Source organism: Crocodylus porosus, unplaced genomic scaffold, assembly GCF_001723895.1.
Source record: "Crocodylus porosus isolate Cpor-Errol unplaced genomic scaffold, CroPor_comp1, whole genome shotgun sequence".
Classification (NCBI taxonomy): Eukaryota; Metazoa; Chordata; order Crocodylia; family Crocodylidae; genus Crocodylus; species Crocodylus porosus.
In genome coordinates, this window is record NW_017728943.1 from 1448242 (window position 1) to 1471276 (window position 23035).

The following is a 23035-nucleotide window of genomic DNA, read 5'->3' on the forward strand; positions in this document are numbered from 1 at the left end:
TCTTCTTTTATATCCTCCTTCATATTGTCTGTTGTGGGGGTGAAGTGGGCTCTGTGCCAATGGGGACTTGCCCAAGCTTGAAGACGCCCCAGCTGAAGGGCACACAATGCCAGCACAGCACAGCGAGCAAGAGTCTGGTGTTCCATGCTACAGCATAGATTGGAGGTAAAGTGTGCTAAGTCCTTGCTTGTGGTCAGGTGAAGACACAGTTAGATAAAGTTCCCTCTGTGCGGAGTGCAATCAAGGTCTAAAGAGCAGGGCTGAGCCTGCTTATGCGCTAGGTGGAGATTTCCAGCTGGTTCTGAGGATGGTTCAGGGCTCACTGTGCTCGGCAACCCAGGATCTTATTGCTCTTGCCCTCAGCTCTCCCCTTGCTGGTTTCAGAAGGGCCAAGCCTTTTGCTCCAGAGCTGTGCTGTAAGGCTGTGTTTCTGTCAGGAGGCTTCAAGGACCACATCTGGTTTAGCCATGGCTGTTGGACCAAACATTGCAAGCAGGTGGCAGCAGTGGGGTAGGCTGAGGAGTCTGAGGCAGCCTGAAAGTTCAGCCCCACTTTTCCCCTCTCCCTGCCTCAGGAAAGCATGACTCACATCCTCTATGACCATTACTTTGCTCCCATCCTGGTCCCTGGAGTGTCCCAGGAGCATGTCTGCTGGTGCAGGCTGCTGTCTCCATCAATTCTCCTCCCTCCAGACCCAAGCTGAGGGAATCGGCTCTGTGCTTTAACACCTGTCTATCTGCACTGTGATCCAGTCTGAGTGCAAGCCTCCCGGAGGGTGGAGGAGTCCAGTGCACAGACAAGAGGTATAGAACAATGCATCGGGTGGCAATTTCCTATTCTTCCTCAATCATTGTGATAGCCTTCAGATGCAGACTGTGCTGTGAGGGCAGCTAGCAAAGGCTTTGGGGCAGGGATCCCTCAAAGTCGGCCAACTGGATGACAGGCCGTGTTCGCGGTGAACCTTGAGGGTTTATGCTGAAGGCGTCAGCTTGTCTCCACAATGCAAAGGGGAGGTGGAGGCCAGTTCCGAGTGTGACTGGGCCCCCAGCCAATGGCTCTGAGTGCTGCAAGGTTCAAAACCCTTGTGTAGACAGCAGACCTCACAGAGAAGGAAGTGGTAGAGGTGCAGAGCAAAGCAGCAACCCAGAGCAGCATGTCTGAGCTGCAGCAGCTACAGCAGCATGAGATCCCCTCTGCCAGGCAGGTCCTGCAGGACAATTACAGCAACCTCCACAAAGTGGCTGACTACTGTGAGAACAACTACATGCAGGTGAGCGTGTCCCTGCTGGCCTCCGCATGCTCAGCTGTGCCCCATGGCTCCAGGGGAGGTGTCTGGGGCTAGGAGGAGCCAGGACACCTGTCTGGGAAAGGAAGCAATGTGGCAAGTGGCAGCTTGTTGAAACAGCAGGTGCAGCAGTCACTGGGGGTTGTGAGGCTGTGGAGAAAGGCAGCTTGTACAGAAGATTAAGAGGGGTGTTGTATAGCCTGTGTGGAACAGAAAAAACATTGTAGCTTTGGGGAGTGAGTTTGTGGTGGGGAAGAGTGTATTGGGCTGGAGTGTGATCCCTGGGTTCTCATCCTGGCTCTGCCCCTGGTTTGCTGTCATCTCAGAGAAGTTCCTCCTTCTCATGTGTCCTATTTCCTTATACTAGTGGTTCTCAAACTTTTTAGACTCAAGGCACTGTTTGTTAGATGCAAAGCACCCCTTGGAAAATGCCAGTTCTTAGCTTTCATCCATTTTTTGACTACAGAAAAAATACAGCATTTTTTTTGTTGCAGAGAACTCAGAAAGACTACAACAGATCAGAGTATATTTAACATTAGGGATTTCTATTGGAAATTTCTGGGTTTATCTTGTGAATTGTGATTACGCACCTAACATTGTGTGGCACTCCACCTCACCCTTGACAGGAGCTCAAGGCACCTCAGCGTGCTGTGGCATACTGGTTGAGAAGCACTGCCTTAGACTGTCAACATTTTAGTGCACTAACTCCCACACTATGGCCCTGTCTGCACCGTGGAGAGAAAGGGCATTCTTCACTCAAGTCAGAGCCTTGGCCCAGGTTCTTAAAGAGATCTGGGTGTCTAATACCTTTTGGCTCCAGTGAGAATTAGGTACCTTTGAGGATCTGAACCCCGGTTCCTTTCTAATTCAACTAGGTAACTTGCGCAAAAATGGCACACTGCCTTGTTTGTCTTAGGATTTCACCTTGAACTGAGAACACATCTCTCCCATTGTGAAGACAGTGGTTATGGGGTTGTATGGCATCCAGTGGATAAGGGCGTGATCTCAGCTGGGGTTTGTGGGTGCTACTTTGCTGATAATGACAAACAGCTACTGATCTGCTAAGCAGGCATGATCAGACTTATGTGGCCAAAAAAGTAATGACCCCTGTGACTGCAAAATATAACTTGTCAGATCTCTCTTGCCCTAGGAAAGCACAGCCCAGGCCCGAGCTGTGGCAGCTCTTGGGATAGCTCAGAGCAAAGTGTGAAAACGAAAGCAGGGGATAGCTCCCTTGGTAGGATCCTGCTAGGGATTTCCCTCCTGCTTTTACATGAAAAGTGCCATGCCAGGCAGCAATATAAAGCCCAGAGACAGAACAATGTCTCTGACAGGATACCAGACAAGCCCATGTTTGGAATCGTCTTACAGAAGCTTTTAAAGACCTTCTTGTTTATGGTGCTTTACAAACACATAGTTAGTGACTGCCTTATCTCAAAAAAAGTTTATAATTCAAATAGATAAGACTGACCAAGCAAGGAAGCATTATCTCCATTTCTGGATAGGGACTTGTCCAGGAGGACTAAGTGACTTACCCAAGGTCATACAAGGAGTGTGTGGCAGAGGCAGGAACTGACCCTACATGTTTTGAGTCTTAGCCACTGTCTTAGCTGTGAAGTCATCCTGTTGGTCTGTGGTTATAGGCACTGAAATATATGGTGGGAAAAGACTAAAGGACCCCTTGTATTTGTTCAGTGTTTGTTTTGATGACTCCAGACAGATTTTATGTTTTGCTTAAAGGGGAAGCACGGTACATTATTCACACATTAATATGGGGAAAGATGTTACAGGTCAGTGCACAGGTGAAAATGGTCCTCATTGCAATGCGTGTGACAGGAAATGCGGGGAGGAAGGCTGCTTGATACTGCTCAGCCCACATACCTGTGAAGCAGCAAGATCCCCTGAAATGAAGGCCCTATGTCTCTGAGCTGTGGCTTTGACCTTGAAGTTCCTCCCTTTTGCTCTTTGTCATCAGGTTTCAGCGACAGTTGCTGGGGGAGGGCTGTTCTAGGGTCTCATGGGGCAGGAAGGGGCCTCCCAGGTCAGTCCAGTGTTGTCCTGTGCCTGCTTATGGAAAGAAAGGTCAGCGTCTTTCCTTTCCTGGCCACTGAAGCATCACAGCCTTCCAGCAAATGGCAATAAAGAATGGTTCTGAACTGATCATATTATTTGCATTTTGTCAGTGGCAGGAAGCCAGAGTTGAGGTTGGGGGGGGTCTCTGCTGATGGGTGCTGCTCACTCTAAATAGACAAAGGAAACATTATCCAGATTTTATAAAGGGGAAACTGATGCGCAGAGGTTCAGTAACTGGCTCAGCCCCTCACCAGGTGCCATGGCTGAAATAGGACTTGAACCCAGGTTTCCTAAGCCCAGGTCTAAGGCTTTAATCATTTTCCCACCACAGATTTGAAAAGCTGTGTGAATTTCATAGATTTCATAGGTATTAGGGCTGGAAGGGACCTTGGAAAATCATGGCCCTCTGCGTGTCTAAAGTGAACTAACTGCTCCTTCTGAAATGCGGCCACCACTGGGATGGCACACCAGGGTCACAGACAACACCTTTTTATAGCACAAACAGCTGAATGGTTGGAAATAAAGGTGGAATGTCAATATTATGATGTAGGACATAATGTTCAAGACGGCTTCTGGCCAGGATGCTGGGGTTAACAATCAAGCTATAGTGGTGTTTCACTTTTAGCACTGCAATCTCTTATAATGACAAATAGACAATAGCTTGGAAAGCAGAACCAGGTTCTTGTTAACACCAGGATAGAAGTGCTGGTACAGAGAGAAGGGTGATCTATCAAATCACTAACTGACATGCAAAAACAGAGCTCACCTAGACCTGCTTAGCTTGTGAGAGCTCAGGAAATCCCAGCTGGCAGAAACACAGCAGCATAGAGGTACTGCCTGTGCCTTGACTCTTACCTTAGAAGTTACATCTGTTGGAACAGAAAACTGGAATTTAGGGCCTGGCCCAACATACAATGAAGTCAATGGGAGTCTCACCACAGCTTGGATGGCTTTTAGATCAGGCCTTTATTTCCATTAATGAAACAGAAGATTTCATTTCCTTTTGTCCTGCAGTAAGATTTGAGCCCCTTTCCATGTGAGGACTCATCTATGCTTTTTTTCATTGGTGTTGGGAATAACAGCTCCATTTATCCTCACAACAAGGCCGGGGTGTGGTTAGTTTTAGACAGAAACAAGCACCACTGAGTAATTGGTGTCAGTGACCTCCCTCTGTTCTGTTGATGCTACTGAAGGAAGTTTGATGCATTTGGAAAGCAGAAGGAAATGTCCTCAAATTAAGCTGGACTGAAATTAAAAGGTGCTGTCTCTAAAGAATCTGCCTTTGGAGCGCTCTGCTTCCTGCGAGCACCACCTCTTGCCAACAATAATCACATTTTTGAGGGTATAATTGACCAGCCTGTCCTCTCTCAGTACAAGGGGCCTTGTAAGGGGTCAGGGGCAGGTCCCAGGTTCCTGAATTTGGCTTGGATGAAAAAACAGTGCAACCCATCTGTGCCTGTGGAAATTTCATCTCTGGCTCTTTGGGGCAGGCTGTGATGTTGTGTGGAATTGTATCGTAATGGCAGGGCTAGGGGAGTGGGTAGTACTGTTAACTTTTCAACTAAAAGAGACTCTCCATTAGCAGTGAGTATAGGGCTTGTAACACACAGCTGAGAAACTCTAATTCTACCTATAAAAGAGCAGTGGTTCACATCCATGAAAGCTAGTATTTTATCAGACTAGATTTCTGGAGGCTGCTTGGAGGTCTGTACGAGAGTCGGTGGGCTCAGCTTGGTTCCAAGGGCCTGGTGTCTTTTTGCTCCCCTTGTTGACAATCTTGCTTGTGAAGCTAATTGGCTGCTGGAGATCGAACTTCCTAGAAGATGGCCTCTTCAAAACCGCACCCAGGCATAAAAGCAGGGAGAAGTTTGCATTGAGCATGCACTGGAGACAGAGTGTCCGGAGCTGTCAAACCTGCCCCTGAAACCAACTTGGCATTCACACGCAAAAAATAGACCAGCCTCCTCTGCCATCTTCTCCCTTCTCTTGAGACACCAAGATGGTTGGCCTAGAAGCTAAAGAGCTACTATCTGAGTTCCCCAAGGACCAAATGTTGTAAAGAATGTGGTGGTAAAATGTCAAATGCAGCCTTTCTCCCTACCCCTTAATGCCCCAGTTCAACAGGCAGGGCCACACCAGGCTCCTGGCTCCCCAGGTCTTTTTACTCCATTGCAGTGGTACTAATGTTCCTTCTGGGTTGGGTGACTTGGACTTTTTCTCTTTCAGGCAGAAGATAAGCGGAAAGCCCTGGAGGAGACCATGGCTTACAGTGCCCAGTCCCTGGCTAGTGTGGCCTACCAGATCAGCAACCTGGCCAGCAAGGTCCTGAAAATGTTGGACTTGCAGGCGGCTGAATTGCGCCAGGTGGAAGCCAGCATCTGCTCTACTGCACAGGTGGGTGGGAACATGCTCTGATCCACTGCCTATGACAGCTGCACTGTGGGGAGGTAGTCTTCAGCCTTACACAGAGATAGGTCCAGAGGCTTATGCTGGGCCTGAAAAACCTGGAGGTTCCTGGTTAGAGGGTCTTACCTCTCCACTCAGGGTCAGAGTGATTGCCATATTGAAGACAGGGAAGGAATTTTACCCCACAGTCGGATTGGCGTGGACTTGAAGGGATTTTGCTTTCCTCTGTACCAGAGGACATGATCCTTTCCCTTGGATTTCTCAAGTGCATTTTAACAAAGTAGTTCCTGTCCTTGCAGCAGCAGGACAGTGACAGTGCCCTTGTGCCCCTAATTTACCTGTGGCAAATTAAGATGTTCTTGGTAATGGAGCTTTGTGTCTGGTAGCTGGTCTGTGTGAGAAGGTTGGTCATGCAGTTTTAAGAGTAGATTAAGCAAACACCTGTCTGAGCTAGTTGAGACAGCGATGATCTTGTCTTGAGCAGGGGATCAAACTAGATGACCTCCTGAGGTCCCTTCCAGGCCTGCTTTTCTGTGATTCTATGAGTATACTTAGGTCAAAATCCTCAGAGGTCTCCAAAGAACCAACACAAATCAATTTCAGGAAGAGAATTAAAATGGAAGTTGAATTTGATGGAAGTTGGGTGCCTAAATACTATTGAGAATGTGGACTACAGCACGTGCAGTGCAGGACGCAGGGGGAGTACTTGTGTTTTCAGTACTGAAGCTCTGGGGGGGGGTCAAATATCCCTGTGGGCACAAGTGGGGTCCACTACATATTATTGCAGCAGGGTCCTCTCTAGTCCATGCTTCCTGGCTGGGGTGTTGTCCCCCTGTAGATTGGCTAGTGGCTACAGCTCCGATGTGCAAATCTGCATCTGGCACAAAGGGGCCTGTGTCCCTGATGAAGGGGCATCATCCTATTAAGAAGAATTGATGATTCCCCCACAGAACCTTTCAGGGGTACGCTGAGGCCTGGTTTTCAGAGGGGCTGAATGCCTGTCCGCACTGCCCCCACTGCATAACAGGAGGGCTGGGGGTGCTGAGAACCTCACAAAAAGCCTTCCCTGGGACTGCAGCTTGTGCAAACATGCACACTGCAACCTGGGAGAGGGGCTGGTGGAGACACCCTGGAGCTGCCTGCTAACTTCTCACATGCACTGTCCTTTACCACAAAGGAAATGCCTCCTCTTCAGCAAACTGAAGGGTTTGCTTTCGCTCATAAAGCCCCTGGGAATCTGCATGTTCACCACCCCGCCCCCTCTTATCCTCCTGGAATATACGGATGCGTGCAGAGCCCAGTGACAGCCGCCAGCCCCCTTCCTGTTGCTTGAAAGTTGCCTGGTAACTTTCCTGTTCGCTGGGGAGTCTTAATTTATTATGAAAAACTCCTCAGGAAGCAGCAGTGAAATGGATTAACAGCAGCTTGTGCGTCTTGGAGCAAAAATAATCACCATTTTTTTTTTTTCACCATCCCTTCTGGCCCCTATCTCTGTCCTTCAGAGATCTGTAAGGGCCAGATCTGCTGCTGGTATAAATTGGTGTAGGTCTGGGGAAGTCACTGGAGGAACGCTGTTAGTAGGGCATCCTCTCTGTGAGGTAGCAATCCTTCCCATCACTTCATAGAGGCTGGTGCGACGAAGAGTTCATAGCACAGCCAAAAAGGCGACCTTGGAGTCGTGGCTCCAGCCATTCTAGGTTTAATCAGAGCCCATTCCTTTGAGAGGAGGAGAGTATTTTTGGACCTCCCTAAATTTAAGGGTTGGAGGGGGGTACAGAACTTATGCCTCTGAAGACTTGCAAGTCCTGGTTTTGAGGGACCCCCCTCAAAAGAGGACTGTGTGATGAGAGTGATTCTCTGCAGATGGTTGACATGCACAAGGAGAAGGTGGCTCGTCGGGAGATCGGGACATTGGCCGTCTGCAAGAAGCCCCCACTCTACCAGAAAATCATCTACCCGCAGAACCCAGAAAGCCGGGAACCCTACTTCCGGAAGCCTCTCAACTTCAGCATCCTGGATGATGTTGGCCATGGGATAAAGGTCAGGCAACACCGCATGTGAAATATGTCTGAGGGGGTATTCCTTGGCCAGGCAGCGCATGAAGCGACCTCACTGAGGCTCCCAGTAAGAATTGCTGTAGCTTGGCTGGAAGTTTTTGGGCCAGCAAAAGAAAGAGAAATGTTGTTTAGAAGCCAAGAAAGAGAAAGTTTGTCCCCTAGAGCAGTGGTGCTCAACCTCTGGGCTGAAGAGCGGTGTCATCTGGCTTGCAGGGCTTCTCACAGGTCCAGAAATTTGGCAGTGGGGGTATGGTGGCACTGCTCCCCTGCCCCCAAATTTCCAAACCCCATAAGCCAGATGACATGACCCTGTGTGCTGCATAGGGCCTGTGATCAGGGCTGGGTCAAAAGCCCTGATCCAGCATCTGGGCCAGGGCAGCAAGCCTGATCTGGTGCATGTAGGGCTAAGGCTAGGGCTAGGGCTGGGACAGTAAGCACACATAGGGCCAGCGCTGGGGCTGGGCTGCCAAGCCTCATTCAGTGTTCATGGAGCCGGGGCTGAAGTAGCAAGCCCAATTCACTGCATGTGGGGCTGGGTCCAATCTGGCATGCACAGGGCTAGAGTGATGGGTAGGCGAAAGATCTGCTTTGCATTTTACAAACATTTAATCCTTTGATGCTTCTGTAAGGCCTTGAAACATTAACCCTGGTTTATGGCTGGAGGCCTGGCCTTTTATATGTGATCCGTGGGTAGCACTTTGATTAGAGTAGCTCCAACAGCTGCTTTAAAGTGCCACTGTGTTCTCATGTATCAGTGCCCCCGCACTTAAAAATGGCAGCTGGGGTGCTTGAACTAAAGCTTGTTCAACAAAACTAGAGCTGGTACACAAGACATAGGAGGCTGCTGGACCACGGTAATTGCTACATTCAGCAGACTTGATTAATTGAGCAACAGACAGAGAGTCTCCAAGCACTTCCTTTGTGGAGCGCTGGAGTCCTTTGGTGAGCCACAGACGGGCCCTCCCGTTCCTCTTTGAAAGACATGAGACTAGCGTTCAGCAAGTGACAGAGGCCTTGGGGGAGCTGTGGCCAAAGGAGAAAGGGCGAAGCCAGTGCTGGAGTGACCCAGTCTTGGAACGGAGGGAAACACGACTGCCCAAGCCCAGTGGGCCATCAAAGAACAGAGCCATTGATTACCAACCTGGATATAAACTAACGAAGTATGGTGCAGCTCAGCTGGCATTCTGGTCACCCGCCCCCCAGAGATGGGCTAGATGGGACAAGAGACCTTGCCGTGCCCCTGGGACCAGAAAGGATGTTTGCTGTCCCTGTTTGTCCTGACCCAAGCTTGTTCACACTGCAACAACCCCCACAGCCTCATGCTGACACATGGGGTGGGAGGGAAAAGGTGCCCATACTTCAGTCTGCTTGTGATGGTGTTCTCCCCATGTTTTGAGAGAGGAATCCTGGGGAAAACAGCAGTATTCCCAGTGTCCCTAAGTTCATTACATGGCCTCAATTGCCGTGCTGTCTGAGCAACTTGCAGTCTGTAGTGTGTCTTCCTTCTCTGCACCTCCCTAGCACAGGAAAGTGCTATTATCCAGATGGAAGAAGTCTGTGTGGCCCCGAGGGGCTAAGGGACTTGTTCAAGATCATACACTGAGTTTGTAGCAGAGCAGAAGATTCAATTCTACTGAAGCAGTCTTCTTCCAACTCTCTTTGGACACCGCAGTGCTCTCCCGCAGCCCCAGGTCTCTCTTCCCTTAAATGCGATCTAGGAAAGAAAACAAAAATAAACTTGTTCTTGCCTTTTCTTTCCCCTTTCTCTGTGATGTTGTAAGCAAATCTGGCAAGGACACCTCTTGGCTGCTTCAGCGCATCTTCCCTGCCTTCTCTATTTTTGATTTTTTTTGGATGGCTCAGATCTGCATGCTTAGAGCTTTTTCCCCACAGCCACCAGAGCAAGGGAGGTTGGGGCTTCGCACCCACAATCTTTTCTTCCCTGCAGATTTGGAATCAATAAAAATTAGTAAATTTTTTTTGAGACAATACTATTTCTGGCCTGTCTTAGTGTAAGGCTGCTTTCTTGGCACCTGGGAAATTAGAATCCTTTTGTTTCCAGACTCAGGAGACTTTTTCACCACTTGGGAATCCAGTGGAAAGCAGCAGAAGTGCTCCAAAGCCTTTGCTTATTATTTCCCCTCCTTTGCAAGTTACATTTAAGAACTAAAGAAAAGATAAGTCCTCACATAGGAGGGTGTCATCATCACAGGGGACTGGAACCACTCGAGACTGAAACTAGCTGAGGTTGGGTTAGCTTTGTGGAGGGGAAGTTGTCTGCTGAGCTGCGCTGTTCCCACGACTGCCTCCACTTTCTCAGCTGGGCCCTCACTGCAATGCAGAGGGCTGTTTCCTCAGCACAGCTCTTGCAGATTTTTGTTGCCTCAGTGAGCAGCACCTTTGGCCTGATGTGGCTTTTCAATGAGGCCTTGAGCCTGGAGCAAAGAGGGTGAGTGTGCACCAGACTATACCAGAAGAGATCAGACCCCAGTGAGGAAGTGAAGGGTCGGATGTTCTAAAATGCTCAGCTCCCTTTGCAACAGATAGGTCTCAAATTGCCAAGATGGGCACCTGACGTGCTTAGTTCCCTTTGGCCTGAGTCAAAGCCTACTGAAATCAGTGAAAAGACTCCCATGGACTTTGAAGGACTCTAGGTCAGCCCTGTAGTGGTTATGCTCCAGGCTTTCCTTCCTGATTCTACAAAGACTTTGTTCTTCTGAGCCAGTAATAAAAGGCTGTGTTTATTGCATAAAGAGCAGTTGTGGGGTAGGTGTGCCCTTTTAGGGACTGCTTGTCCTTTTAGGTATTTCAAAGTGCCTTTGAATGTAGTGCTGGTGATAGATACTGGTTGGATGCTGTCTGGCCAATATAATGGTCCAGACTTCCTCCACCCTGCCATGTGCTTATGCACCTGGATCCAGATGAGGAGAAGTCACTTACTTTGGTTTTGTTATCCACACAGTCCTTGACTTCTTCCTTTTACCACCAAAGGAGATGCCAAGTGGAGAAATGTTTGTCCACAGAGCACAGATGGAGACCTGCTTGGCTTTTGGAAACTTATTCTGAACATAGGCAGACCAATAGCCTGAGCACAGATCAGTTTGCCTCCTACTTTCTCTACAGCCCTGTCTACATCAGCATAGACACCCCACCTCCCAGTATATCTAAACCAGTAGATTTCCAGGCCAAGCTACTTCTGAACAAGCCCTTGTTTGTTGTGCCAGTGCAGCATATTTTGTGGAAATTTCCCTAAGCCATGATAAGCTTTAAGATACAAAGTGATCTTGGTCTTTTCTCATCTGACACAGCCAGGGGGAGATCTGGAGTGGGGGTACAGTGGTGCCACTTTGATTTCTGGTCCACCCAAAGTTTAAAACCAACTGCCTGGCAGCAACAGCAGCAGCATTTTTATTCAGGCAGCAATGACAGAGTCAACTGACTTCATAGCTCGTTATAATCTATTTGATTCCTTCTAAATTCTTCGTTCCATAGGTGCTAACAACCCTCTCTCATTTTTAATGGCCTTAATGTTCCACTAATCAAGCTATCCTTCCTTTGACTATTCTGCTGTATTTTTAACTGGAAAAAAGGAGGAGGATGCACCTCACCATCTGTACCCTGCTTTTCAAAATCCTAGATCCACCCATGCACACAGCTAGACTCCCCCCTAGCATGCCATGCTCCAGGCAGTGAGTTTCTGTCAATTAAGTTTCTCTGTGTTGTTTTTCCCCTAACTGATACTGATGCCTTTTCTCCTTTCTCCATAGGACCAGAGCACACAACTGTCCCGGACAGGAACCCTGGCTCGGAAATCAGTCAAGACAGCAGGACAGTCTTCAAATACCCTGGGGTGAGCCTGGAGCACCCATGGACATGTGGTTCCTGTCTGTTCTGCTGTGTCCATCCACAATAGAGAGAGCAAGATCTTCCTACTGGAAAATAATCCTTCAGGTCTACTCCTGATGGTCATATATCTGCCTGAGACAGGCCCTTAATCAAATATGGTCATGGGTTTTTATAGGAAGATTCCATTCAGAAATGGTTTGAAAGAGTTTATGAATAATTCGGTGGATATCTTTGTAATTAGGAGGATTACTTGCTTTAGAATCCAGTAGATCAGTTGGATGTTCAGGCCATGGTTCAACAGCAACTAGAATACTTAGTGTGTGCTTATAACTATGAAGAACACATGCGACTTAGGTAATCAACAAGCCTGTAACAAACATTAATCAGTCATTAACACTTTTAAACCATTTATACATGTGTCCTGCAAATAGGTTATGGCCAAGTTGATAGTACTATTGACCTAGCCTTCCAGGAAGGTTGATAAATAAACCCCCCCACAAAAAACAAAATTCTCAGGGTGGGGAAAAATTCTGCAATTTTTTTAAATTTAATTTTGTCCTAAATTGGGATGACAAGCAGAAATCTGAATTTTCCATTTAACTACCCCCCCATATTTCATTTTGACTCCACTAAAATATTTCATTTCAAAGTTTCTCTTTTTGACTGTATTCTATCCTGTTAAAGTCAAAATAAAACATTTAGATAATTTCCCACCAATAATTAACCAAATCAATAGGTTCCATAGAGTGAGACAGAGAGAAGTTGCTAGTCTGAAGTTTTAGAAACTAAATCTTTTAGAAAGGTATAAGCTTTTATAGGCTGTCACTTGCCAGCTGATGAAGTCAGCTTTCATCTATGAACATTTTATGCCTCTTTGATTTTGTTACATCAGCATTTTCCAGTGGGGAAAAACATTTTGTCAGGAGATGTTGGATGTTTGGTTCTCCCCTGCAAGAAGCAAACTTGATATCTTTTACTGGTTCAGCTTTAGATTTGGAAGAAATATTAGACAGGTTTTTGAGCCTAGAACAAACACCCTTCTCAGATCTGGCAAAGAAACAGATACAGACTTAGGTGGAGTTAGTACACATTAAACCCTGTTATGATTTATGGCATCTGTTGGAGCAGGCTGTGCCTACAAAAGCTTATGCCTCTTTGAACCAGTTAGTTCAGGGGTAGGCAACCCCTGGCGTGGGTGTCAGAGCATGGCATGCAAAGGCATTTTGCTTGGCACACATGCCTCTGGGTGGACGGCAGGGAAAGGGCTGGAGCTCTGCTGCCACAAGAAGAACTGGGCTGCTCGTGGCTCCTCTGCCGTCTGCCCCTGGCATGCCAACATCTTACAAATTGAGGTTGTGGGTGTCTTTGGCACTCTGCCCAAAAATGTTGCCAACCCCCAAGTTAATTTCTACCCTGCCCTGCCTTCTGCCTGACTTCAGACTAACACAGCTATCTGCCTCTATCTATTATGTTAATGAAACTGGTCACTAAAAAGAGAAGTGGACAGTAAACCTGTGGAGAAATGAGAACTTATCAGGAGAACAGTCTCTTTTGGTAACCTGATTATGTAGAAGATTAAGTCCAGGGATGCTCAACCCCTGGTCAATAGGCCACATCTGGCCTGGAGAGCTGTGTTATCCAGGGGTTTCTCCTAGTCTGAAAATTTGGCAGTAGGGGAGTGATGGCAGGATTAATTGCTGCTCCCTTGCTGCCAAATTTCTGAACCAGGGGAAGCCCTCACTTGACCCTTCAATTGGGTCATACAGGACCAGGTGAGAGCAATGTTGACCCCATCATGGAGCACAGGCCTAGCTGGGGTAGTATGGGCCTGATCCAGACACAAAGGGCCAGGCTGGGGTGGCATGGGACCCAATTTGGTTAGAGGAAGTGTGGTCTCCATCTGGTTATGCAGGGCTAGGCAAAGACAGAGCAAGACCCAATCTGGGCCCCCAGGGCCAGTTGAGGTCACATGGGCCCAATCTGGGTGCAAGGGGCTGGGTAAAGGAAGTGCCGGGCCTGATCTAGCCCACAGACTGGCCTTTTCATCTGGCCCAGAGGGCTAAAAGATTGAGCACCACTCAATAAATCCATTCAAAAAAGGAAGGGGGCTGTTATTAACTGTAGGGCACAGAGGGTTTAGCAGAGGGAGCAAAGTCATGCAGGCTGTAAGGTTTGGAGTCAATACTGCTCATCAGAAGCACACTCAGGGACAGCATTCAGCATGTCCTTATCACCCCATGGATGAAATGGTTATGGAGACCAATCTCCTTTCTTGTGCCCAGGAACCAGGGCAACTCCCACCAGAGCCCCATCCCTGCCATAAACTATGCACTTGATACAGAAAGTCACTGTCAGGAATAGGTTAGCTTCCAGGGGGTTCAAGGTGAAATATTTTGGTGGAGTCCAGTGGTGGAGAGGAATTTGTTTCGCCCCTGCTTTGGCTGGCTCTGCGTTGGGTAAAAAAAGAGCCTGTCAGTTTAAGAGGACAGAATTCACCTGCACGATGAGGAAGCTTAATGCAGTCAGATAATCTTCCCTGTCATGCAGGGCTCTGGTTTAGGTAAGTGGCCTCTTTCTGTTATGATTCATTGAAGCCTCATTGTTTCAAGTGCCGTCCAAGCACACAGTGAGATGTTTCCTGTCCCAATGAGCTTACGGGTCAATAGACTGGGATAGAGACAGGGAGGAAAGGTAACTTGGCTGAGGACATGCAGCAGGTCAGTGGCAGAGTTTGGAATAGACCATCTGGAGATCTCCCAAGTCTTGGACCACTGCACTGCACTGACTCTAACCCATCACTATTAAATTCCTGCAGATCTGTGACCAACACCTAGGCAAATCTCAGGGTCAAATGCTTTGTGTTTACTTGGTAAGGGACAAAGGGTTTGCTTCTCAAAACCAAGGTGCCCATTATGGGTCTGAAGATGTCTGTCTTGATTGCAGGAGAAACCCTCGTGTCGCAGAGCCCATACAGCCTCCTGTGGTTCCTGAAGGCAAACTGTCAGCTTCGACCTCCACATTATCTTTAACATCGCTCAGGTAGGTGTCTGAGCAGCTTGGTATTCACTGTCCATCCTAACAGGGGACGGGTGACTTGCACTTCAAGGAAATGTAGAGGTGAAGTGACCTGCAGCCCTGCAGCAGAGTTGAGAATGGATCTGAGGTCTGGGGGAGTCCCATGTTTGGGATATTTAATTGGCACTGTTAAGAAAAACCTGTTCCACAGAGTGAGTCTTGTGAAACACTTCATTTGACTTGTTTTGGGTGGGGTTTTTGCAGTGTTTCCCATCATTTTCTGTGAGAAAAATTTTGAAACTAAAATTTGTGTTTTGAGTTGAAGACACAATTTCAGTTTTTGAAACCAAAATTTTTATTCTAGTTTGTTATTTTTCCAAGGGTTGGTGGACTCTTTCCCCTAGCACAATACAAGGTGGGCAAGTGGGATGCCCTAGACACCACTTTAGAGGAGGGGCACTAGAAGGACAGGGGTGGGGGCACCTCATCCTCTCCTCCCGTGCCCCACCACCACTCTCCAGCTGCAAAGAGCAACCAGGGCAGGTGGTGTGTGTCATGAAGAGCAAGGAATTTGGGGAGTTGTAACTTTCTAGAGTAGCAGTGACGTTTGTGGCAGCTGGGGAGAGAATTAATCCTGTTTTCCTACCAAAATCAATTTTTTTTACCCTCTCAAAATGGTCTTTGGTGGTAAAAAAAAAATGGAGTTAAAGTTTCCCTCTGGCAGCACTGCAGCTCTAGAAAACTACAGGACACACTGCCAGGGAGAGAGGGGTGAGAGGACTGCCCTGGGCATTTTCTTTCCATATTGTACCTCTGAATTTTTCTTCCCATTTCCCTTTTTCCCTCTCTGTCATCCCATGTTTTTCTGTTGAAAAACGTGGGATAGCAACAAGAAAATAAACAGAGGATGGGGGGAGGAGGGGAGGGTACAGACACAAAACCCCAATAAGCCACAGAGTAGAACCAAATCACTTAACCTTCTTGTTGGCAAGAAGCAAAATAAAAACTAAGATCTACAGCAAGATCAACATATTCATTTTGTTATGACTTTTTTAACTGACAAGTGCAGCAAATACCAAACGTTTCATGGGAAATGCTTGCATTTGGGTTTGAACTGTATTTTTCAATGGAAAACCATTTTGGTCAATAGATCCCATCCTGCTACAGCACATGCATGTGACAGAAGTACAGTGCCACTCACCACCACTGCCTAAGGGATCCCACTGGAGATTCTCTCCCCTTCTGCTCCATTTCCATCCACTGGATTGTTGGATGTGTTCCCTGTTGACCCCGCAGTGTTCAGAAGGATTTAGATAAGGACAAAGCAAGTAGGGCTGGTAGGAAAATGGGCTTCTCCCCCCCCTCCCTCATTTAATTTTTGACGCACTCTCAAAACACAAACCCTAAGTACTTTGATTCAGGAATGCCACTGCAATGACACATGGGAAATGTAGTTTGGGCCCATCATACTCCCAGAGTCCTACCTGGGCCATGCCCTTTGGCTGGGCTCTGAATCCCCAAGAAGAAAATGTTGGCTGTTTTATTAGTTCATTCAATAATCTTTTTGCATTGGGAAATGCATCAACTTAAGCTGACAGGTAATATTACCTTTCAGCAGAGAATCTCAAGGCCCCTCTAATAACAATGGGCTTATCTCCATCTGGCAGAGGCAGAAAACTGAGTTTAGAGAGAAGCTGAGGGTCTTCAGCAGTTGAATGGCAATGTCAGAAAACTAATCCAAACATCTCCCTGCCTTCCCAAATTGACACCTTACTCTGCAGCTGTGTCTAACCCAGCTGGCAGGTACTCACCCGTGTGCTAGCACCAGAGCCAGGGGGGAAAGTTTCAGAGCTGTAACTTCCAGGAAGGCAGGAGTAGGAAGCAACTTTGCATTTCAGTTTACCCAGGTGGCAGAAAGAGGCTAGACTAAAATTTAGCCTGACTTCTAGCATTTGCTTTCTGAGCATCCTGACTACTCTCTCTTTGTACCCACAGCAGCCTCCCTGGAAGCATCAATGCAAAGGTACCTGAAGCTCCACCTCCGCCACCTACCTTGCCCACAGCTGTGCCAGCTCCCCTGATGGGCACAGACCCAATGCCACCTCCTCTGGCAGATATCCCTGCACCTCCACCCATTGCATTTGAGATGCCACCAATTGATTTCCCACCACTGCTACCTATGCCAGGTATGGGTTGTTGTTTTTTGCACCATTATACAATGCTGTTTCTCCCCCAGATCAAATGCTTCCAACCAGGTAGCAACTTATGTGATGTCCACACAGTGAACCATAATGGGAACCTTGAACAGTGGCCAAGTCCTTTGCTGGGATGGAACTCCCAAGTCGAGCTAGTAGAAAGATGGAAAACAGCTTTGCAAAAGAAAAAGAAATGAAAATTTTTAACAGTTTTCCTTTTGCAAGCTCAGAACCAAAGACATTTTCATTTAACCTTTTTCTTCCCCACAAAATAGTTTAGGAAAAATTCTACATTTTTAAATTTAATGTGTCCCCTCCCCAACCCAGCTTTATTTTTTAATATGCTACAGAGTGCAACAACATGAATGAGGTCTTGGGTTTTTCTCTTAGTCTGCTGCTCTGTAACCTTTTTCAAATTTGGGGAAGTATCTAAAAGCAATAGCTTGGCAAAATGGAAAAAAATGAAACTGGAAGCATGTAGCTCCTATAACTTTTCCAAACTTTTCCAAGTTCTGTTAGAGTAGCAGATTTTGAGTTTCATTCCTTGTTTTGCTGCATCACTTTTCCCCAAGTGAAAGAAGTTCTGAGAAGACAGGTAAAATGGAGATGGGAAAATTAAGGAAAAAGTGTGGGGGGAGGGGGGAAGTAAAACTAGTTAGGACATTTAGATATCTATAACATTCTATGATTAAAAGGTGCTGCAATACCATTTGTTTAAAACTGTAGTTAAAAAAATACAAATAAAGTTTCTTGATTTTGGAAAAAGGCATTAATCATTGAAGGAAAGTCTGACTAGGTGCAGGGTAGATCCAGTTTTTCCCCTTAGGATGATTCTGGCAAGAGACAGAGAGAGACACACACAGACATCTTCCTTAACCTGGTGGAATTCTTTCCTGTGGATAATTGCCTGTACAATACCCACTGGAATGTACAGGGTGCCTAGGTCTTGGGCTGGTTCTCTCCAGGGGAAGTGTGTCTACAACAAAGTTATTTTATGGAAATGGAAAAAAAATGTTCACTAAAAAGATTTTCCCCATGATCCATCATCCCTTAATGAGCTATTTCCTCATCTATTTGCAACATGGCCAACCTCAGGCATTTAAAAAAAGTTGGGGGTTATGCCTCCAGAAATGATGAAAACAGCTTCAAATCATGAGCTATGCAAAGTAAAAAAAAAAAAAAAAAAAAAAAGTTAGACAATATTTTAGGGGCATTTCATGATTTCAATATCCTTGTCTTAATATTTTCCTCCTAAATATGGTTAAAAGAAGTTCTCAGCAGTACTGAAATACCACAAGTGAAGGTCTTTAAGGGCAAGCACTAAATAAGTATCTAGCCACTCCAGGTACGAATAGCAAGAGCTGGCTATGCTTGCCATCTGTTCATGCATTGGGACCTTCATCGCCTGGTGATTCTTTGGATATTTTTACAGATCCTGACTTCATAGAGCCACCGCCACCTCCAGCCTTGACTGACTTTGAAGATTTGGCACCTCTTCCTCCTCCCCCACCACTGGATACAGAGGAATTGTCATGGGTACCAGACAACTACTTGGAAAAAGGTACTTTGTTTATCTGGAGCCCCATGATGTTTCCAAGCTGCCATAAGGGGAGAGGTTCTAAGGCATAAGTGGATAACTCTGGTTGGTTTGATTTGATGCATTTGAATCTGTGAAACTCGTGGCTTGATGCAATGTCTTAGGTCATAGGATAGTTTTAAGGGACTAAAGAAGTAATAAGCCCAAAATGACTAGGAGTACTGGTCAGTGAGAAGGCCATCTGCTGATGGACCAAATAGGTAATATGGTCTAGCAGTGAGCCAGTGACCTCCCCTGACATTGGGGAAGTGCTTTCCTCCCCTAGCCTGTGTACTTCAGCTTCTCCACCTGAAAGGGGGATCTTTGCATGCAAAGTGCTGTAAAGCTGCTCGTATTTGTTTATAGAGCCAGTCTATTGCTACAAGGCATATATATGACAGGGCTCATTTCCCCTTTCAGGGAAGCTGGGGATTACATCAACTTCTTTTCAGGAGAACCCCTTGCAGAGTTCGTCATGCTGCATATGGGACTGCTTCCTCCCTGGTCCTCTCCCATGACCCACTGCGGTCAAGACACAGAATGACCAGTCAGTTTGAGACAAGGTGCTGTCAAAGCCAGATTTGAAGCCCCCTTTGTATTTGCAGGGTGATCCTGGTTCTCCTTTTGCTCCTCCCTTTTCAGCTTCTTCCTCTTGTTTCAGTGGTGACGCTCTACCCTTACACTCAGCAGAAGGAGAATGAGCTCTCGTTCCAAGAAGGGACCGTCATTTATGTTACACGGAGGTACTCCGATGGCTGGTGTGAGGGAGTGACCAGTGAGGCGGAGGGCTTTTTTCCAGGCAACTACGTGGAACCTTTCTGTGAATAGCCCAGCGGGGGTGCAGAAGATGGTTCGCTTCAAGACCTGCAGAGGTTTATTGCCTTCTCCCTCATCTCATGGGTTAATGGATCTTTATGCAACTGGTATATTGCCAGTAAGACCAACCTCAGCGCCCATCACTTGTTCCACAGAATGAAATATTTCAAAGATTTATAAGAATCAAGACACCTAATCCTGGTAGAGCCTCGTTCCTCAGCTGGGTCACAGAGAAGCTACAGTTGGAAGGTAGCTCATACCTTAGGACAGCTGTTGGAGGCACAGGGATGCCCTCTCCTAAAAGCACTGCTGTTTCTCTTAAAAGCTAAAACCTCAGCCCTCTTCAATCCATGGGAGTTTTGCCATAGTTTACGGTGGAACCAGGAAATCGGCCTTTATTGTGGGCACATTTTACCGGGGTGATGATTTACTCAGTATTTTGATTTCACCCCCTGGGTGTGCAGTGTAACTTATGGCACCTCCGATTAGGTTTGCAAAGAGTGTCCCACCCCACTGACTGAATAGGATTTAGTACCAGGAATCCTTAGATTAGCAATGAAGGGAAGAGTCTGGGGCATTCTGTGATTCTCAGCCTCATGGCTTCAGTAGCTGCCAGGCTCATGCCAGGCTTTTAGTCTCTCTCCTATTCCATAAAAAGCTCAGCAGAATGGGAATTGTTTTCTGCCCTCTGAATAAGCCTCCTCTTCCTGTTCTTGGAAAACAGTGGGATCCTAACACCTTGAAAAAAAATCCAAACTGGCTCAGAGGTTTAGTTAATGCAATGATTCCCAACCAAGGTCCTACAGCACCCTGGGGTGCCATGAGATCCTTTCAGGTGTGCCACAGAGCATCATGTAATATGAGCACTGTTAGGTGTGCAAACATGATTCACAAGATAAACTTGGAGATTTTCAATAGGGAACCACAGTGTCAAAAATATTCTGATGCTGTGAGCTTTCTAAGTTCTTTGCAACAAAAGAAATTGCTTTACTATTTTTTGTAGCCAAAAATTGAATAGTGAAAACTAAGGGCTGACATTTTCTCCAGCATGCCTTGAGTCTAAAATGTTTGAAAACTACTGGGTTAATGCATTGAGTGGGACATTTCAGTGCTCAACAGAGCTTATCAAGTCTGGAAAACACACCTTTCCTCATGGGACAGCCTAGCCTAAGAGTGGGAGGTATTTTAACCACTGAGAGCAGGTTGCCAACTTCTGTTCTCCCTATCTAGAAGCTAGGATGATACATGCCTGTCCCTCAGGCCTACTGTGAGAATGAATGCATCTGGCAAGATCCACACGCCTGACATGATGAGAAGCATAGACAGGCCTGGGCACAGCTGTGAGATAACGTAACAGTTGGGGGTAAAGCAGGTGGATACTCTTTAACTTTGGCAAGCTTTGGGGAAGTGTGTTATGCAAACCAGAGTGTGCGCTTCAGTGCCTAAGCGCACAGAAATAGCCCACCCGTATAACTGCCCCCCGCTGTGTAATGATAGGGAGCTGCAAAACACAGTATGGGCTACTGTTTGGCGTGATAACAGCACCATCTGTAAAAGGCTCCACTTCTGCTAAAATTAGGCTTTTGCTGCTACTGTTTTGCTAAGAGCAGCTGGGGATTACTGCTGCTGCCTTGAGGTTTGGAGATGGAAAGGCTCTGTCTCAGAGTCTAACTTGATGCATTTTCTGGCTGCAGCTTATGCTTTAAAGCCATTGTGGGACTTTGCTCCATGAGAGCTCCCGGACCATTGGAGGAGATCACTCAGTACTGACGAGTGCTACTGGGAGCATCAACAGTGAGGAAAATATACTCTCAAAGGCCTGTGGCTGTCCTGTTCTCAAATGGTACTGGAGCCAAAGGGGAACCTAGATTGGCCACCTGCTCAGGAAGGACAGGTGTCATTGCCAATCCACTTAGGGTGTAGCCATGTTACTGACCCTGCCCTCTGCTGTATATGGCTGTCACTGCTGCTCCCTTGCTGTTAAGGTAAAAGGGTACCCATTTTTAATAAAGAGTTTTTGAAAGCTTGTCTTCCCTATTCCTGTGGTGGATGTGTGGGGACACAAGGTTTAAATTGTAACTAAATTACACTAACAACATTCCTAGAAACTAGGGAGTTAAACTGCCTGTAGTGAACTCTGGCACAATTTAGGTTCACAAATGGGTTGGTGAAGCACAGTTGGTTGGCCCTTTTTCTTTCCTGCCAGCTGCCAAGCTGCATTAAAAAACAGCTAAATGTCCACTACTTAGCTCTGGTTGTCAGTGACAGCTGATCCATACATGGGAGTAAAATTAGGCTCAAGTGATTGAGAACAGCAATGGAAAGGTGGTCCACAAGACTGAACAAAGCTATAAGCCGCTTTCTGAAAGTAGAGAGCAATATCATCATGTAGAATACAGTGGACAAACATACAACTGATGATTATTTTGGACCATGTAGGTCCTCAGATTGCAGTCAAGTGTAACACAGAAGCACCATCCATTACCTCCACCTCAAAAGATGAAGTAGCCTTCTAAATAGCCAGCTGTTTCATCTGCTGCCAAAGCCATTACTCATAAGCACAGCCCTACACAGTTGCTTCCCCACGGTCCTGTTTTATTTGCAACCATGGTCCATAAGCAAATGAGAAATTAACAAGATGTTTGCTTCAAAAAACTAGGGATGTGAAAGAAAAACAAAGGGAAGTGCAAGCTGTGGCTGATTTGACAACAGGAAAATCCATCCAGATTACAGATGACCAGTTACATTATAACTGTAACCTATAATGCTTTTCCTTCTCCTCAGTCAAATAAGGCACTCAGCCCCCTTGATGACAGCTGGGTGGCTGTGGGGTAGATTTCTGATTGATCATCATCCCACGGAGTCAGAGTCTACAGGGAAAGCCAGTGGATGCAGGCAGCAGTTACAATCTCAAACTGTCCCTTTAGCACCTAATGTAGGCAAACAGGTCCCACTGCAAACACACACCTATGCCCTTCCATTCACCATTACACTTCTGTAGTAAACCCATTTCACAGGGGGATGAGCCAACTGAGATTTAGTAAGAAGGGTAAAATCATGGTAAGATGGATGGACCTGGCTCCCCTCCCTCAGGCCATACTCATGGAGAAGCCCAAAGGGGCAGGAGCACAGGAGCCATGAAGACTGCTCACCCACACCTATGTCACTGACTTCCAATCCCAACATGCACACCAGTGTGCAGTAAGGCTGTGCGAAGCTTCAGGTGCTGATTCGACTTGGAGATCTGGTTTTCCATCCCCTGCCTGCTCCCTCTGCTCCCCCTGACCCCTGCCCACTCTCCCAGTGCCCCCATGGCTGCCCCAGCTCCTGGGGCTTTTTAAAAAAAAAAGGCCCCATTCACTGACTGCTGCAGTGGCCTCTGGGCTCCTGGGGGCTCGTGGCAGAGCTCCCCATACAGCACAGGGCAGTGGGGGGTAGTGGGGATTGCCCTCTGCCTGGTAGCAGCTGGTGGCTATGGGTTTTTTTTAAGAGCTGGGAGCTAGGGCCAAGCAAGGCAGCCATTGACTGGGCTGGGAGAGCAGGCAGAGGATGGGGCCTATCAGATTTGGAGATTTGGCTGATTTGGCAGTGGCCGGATCGATTCAGGACAGCTTTTCGAATCACCAAATTGAATCACTGTCCAATGAACTGGCCAAATCTGAACCCGAAGCAAATACTACCTGCTTTGCACAGGCCTAATGTGCAGTGGTATACCCCATCATAGTTGATACTGTTTGCTGCCAGGGCTTTTCCTAAACCTATTTTA

General features: G+C 47.0%; 1 protein-coding gene across 1 annotated transcript; it reads left to right on the forward strand.

The window, feature by feature from the left end:
* Window positions 1-382: 382 nt before the first annotated feature.
* Window positions 383-21296, forward strand: ABI3 (ABI family member 3). Its single transcript, XM_019548404.1, has 8 exons — window positions 383-1270; window positions 5585-5752; window positions 7628-7804; window positions 11589-11671; window positions 14611-14706; window positions 16678-16868; window positions 18310-18438; window positions 19115-21296. The coding sequence occupies exons 1-8, from the start codon at window positions 1154-1156 to the stop codon at window positions 19279-19281; spliced, it is 1128 nt and encodes a 375-aa protein (XP_019403949.1). The 5' UTR covers window positions 383-1153; the 3' UTR covers window positions 19282-21296.
* Window positions 21297-23035: the final 1739 nt, after the last annotated feature.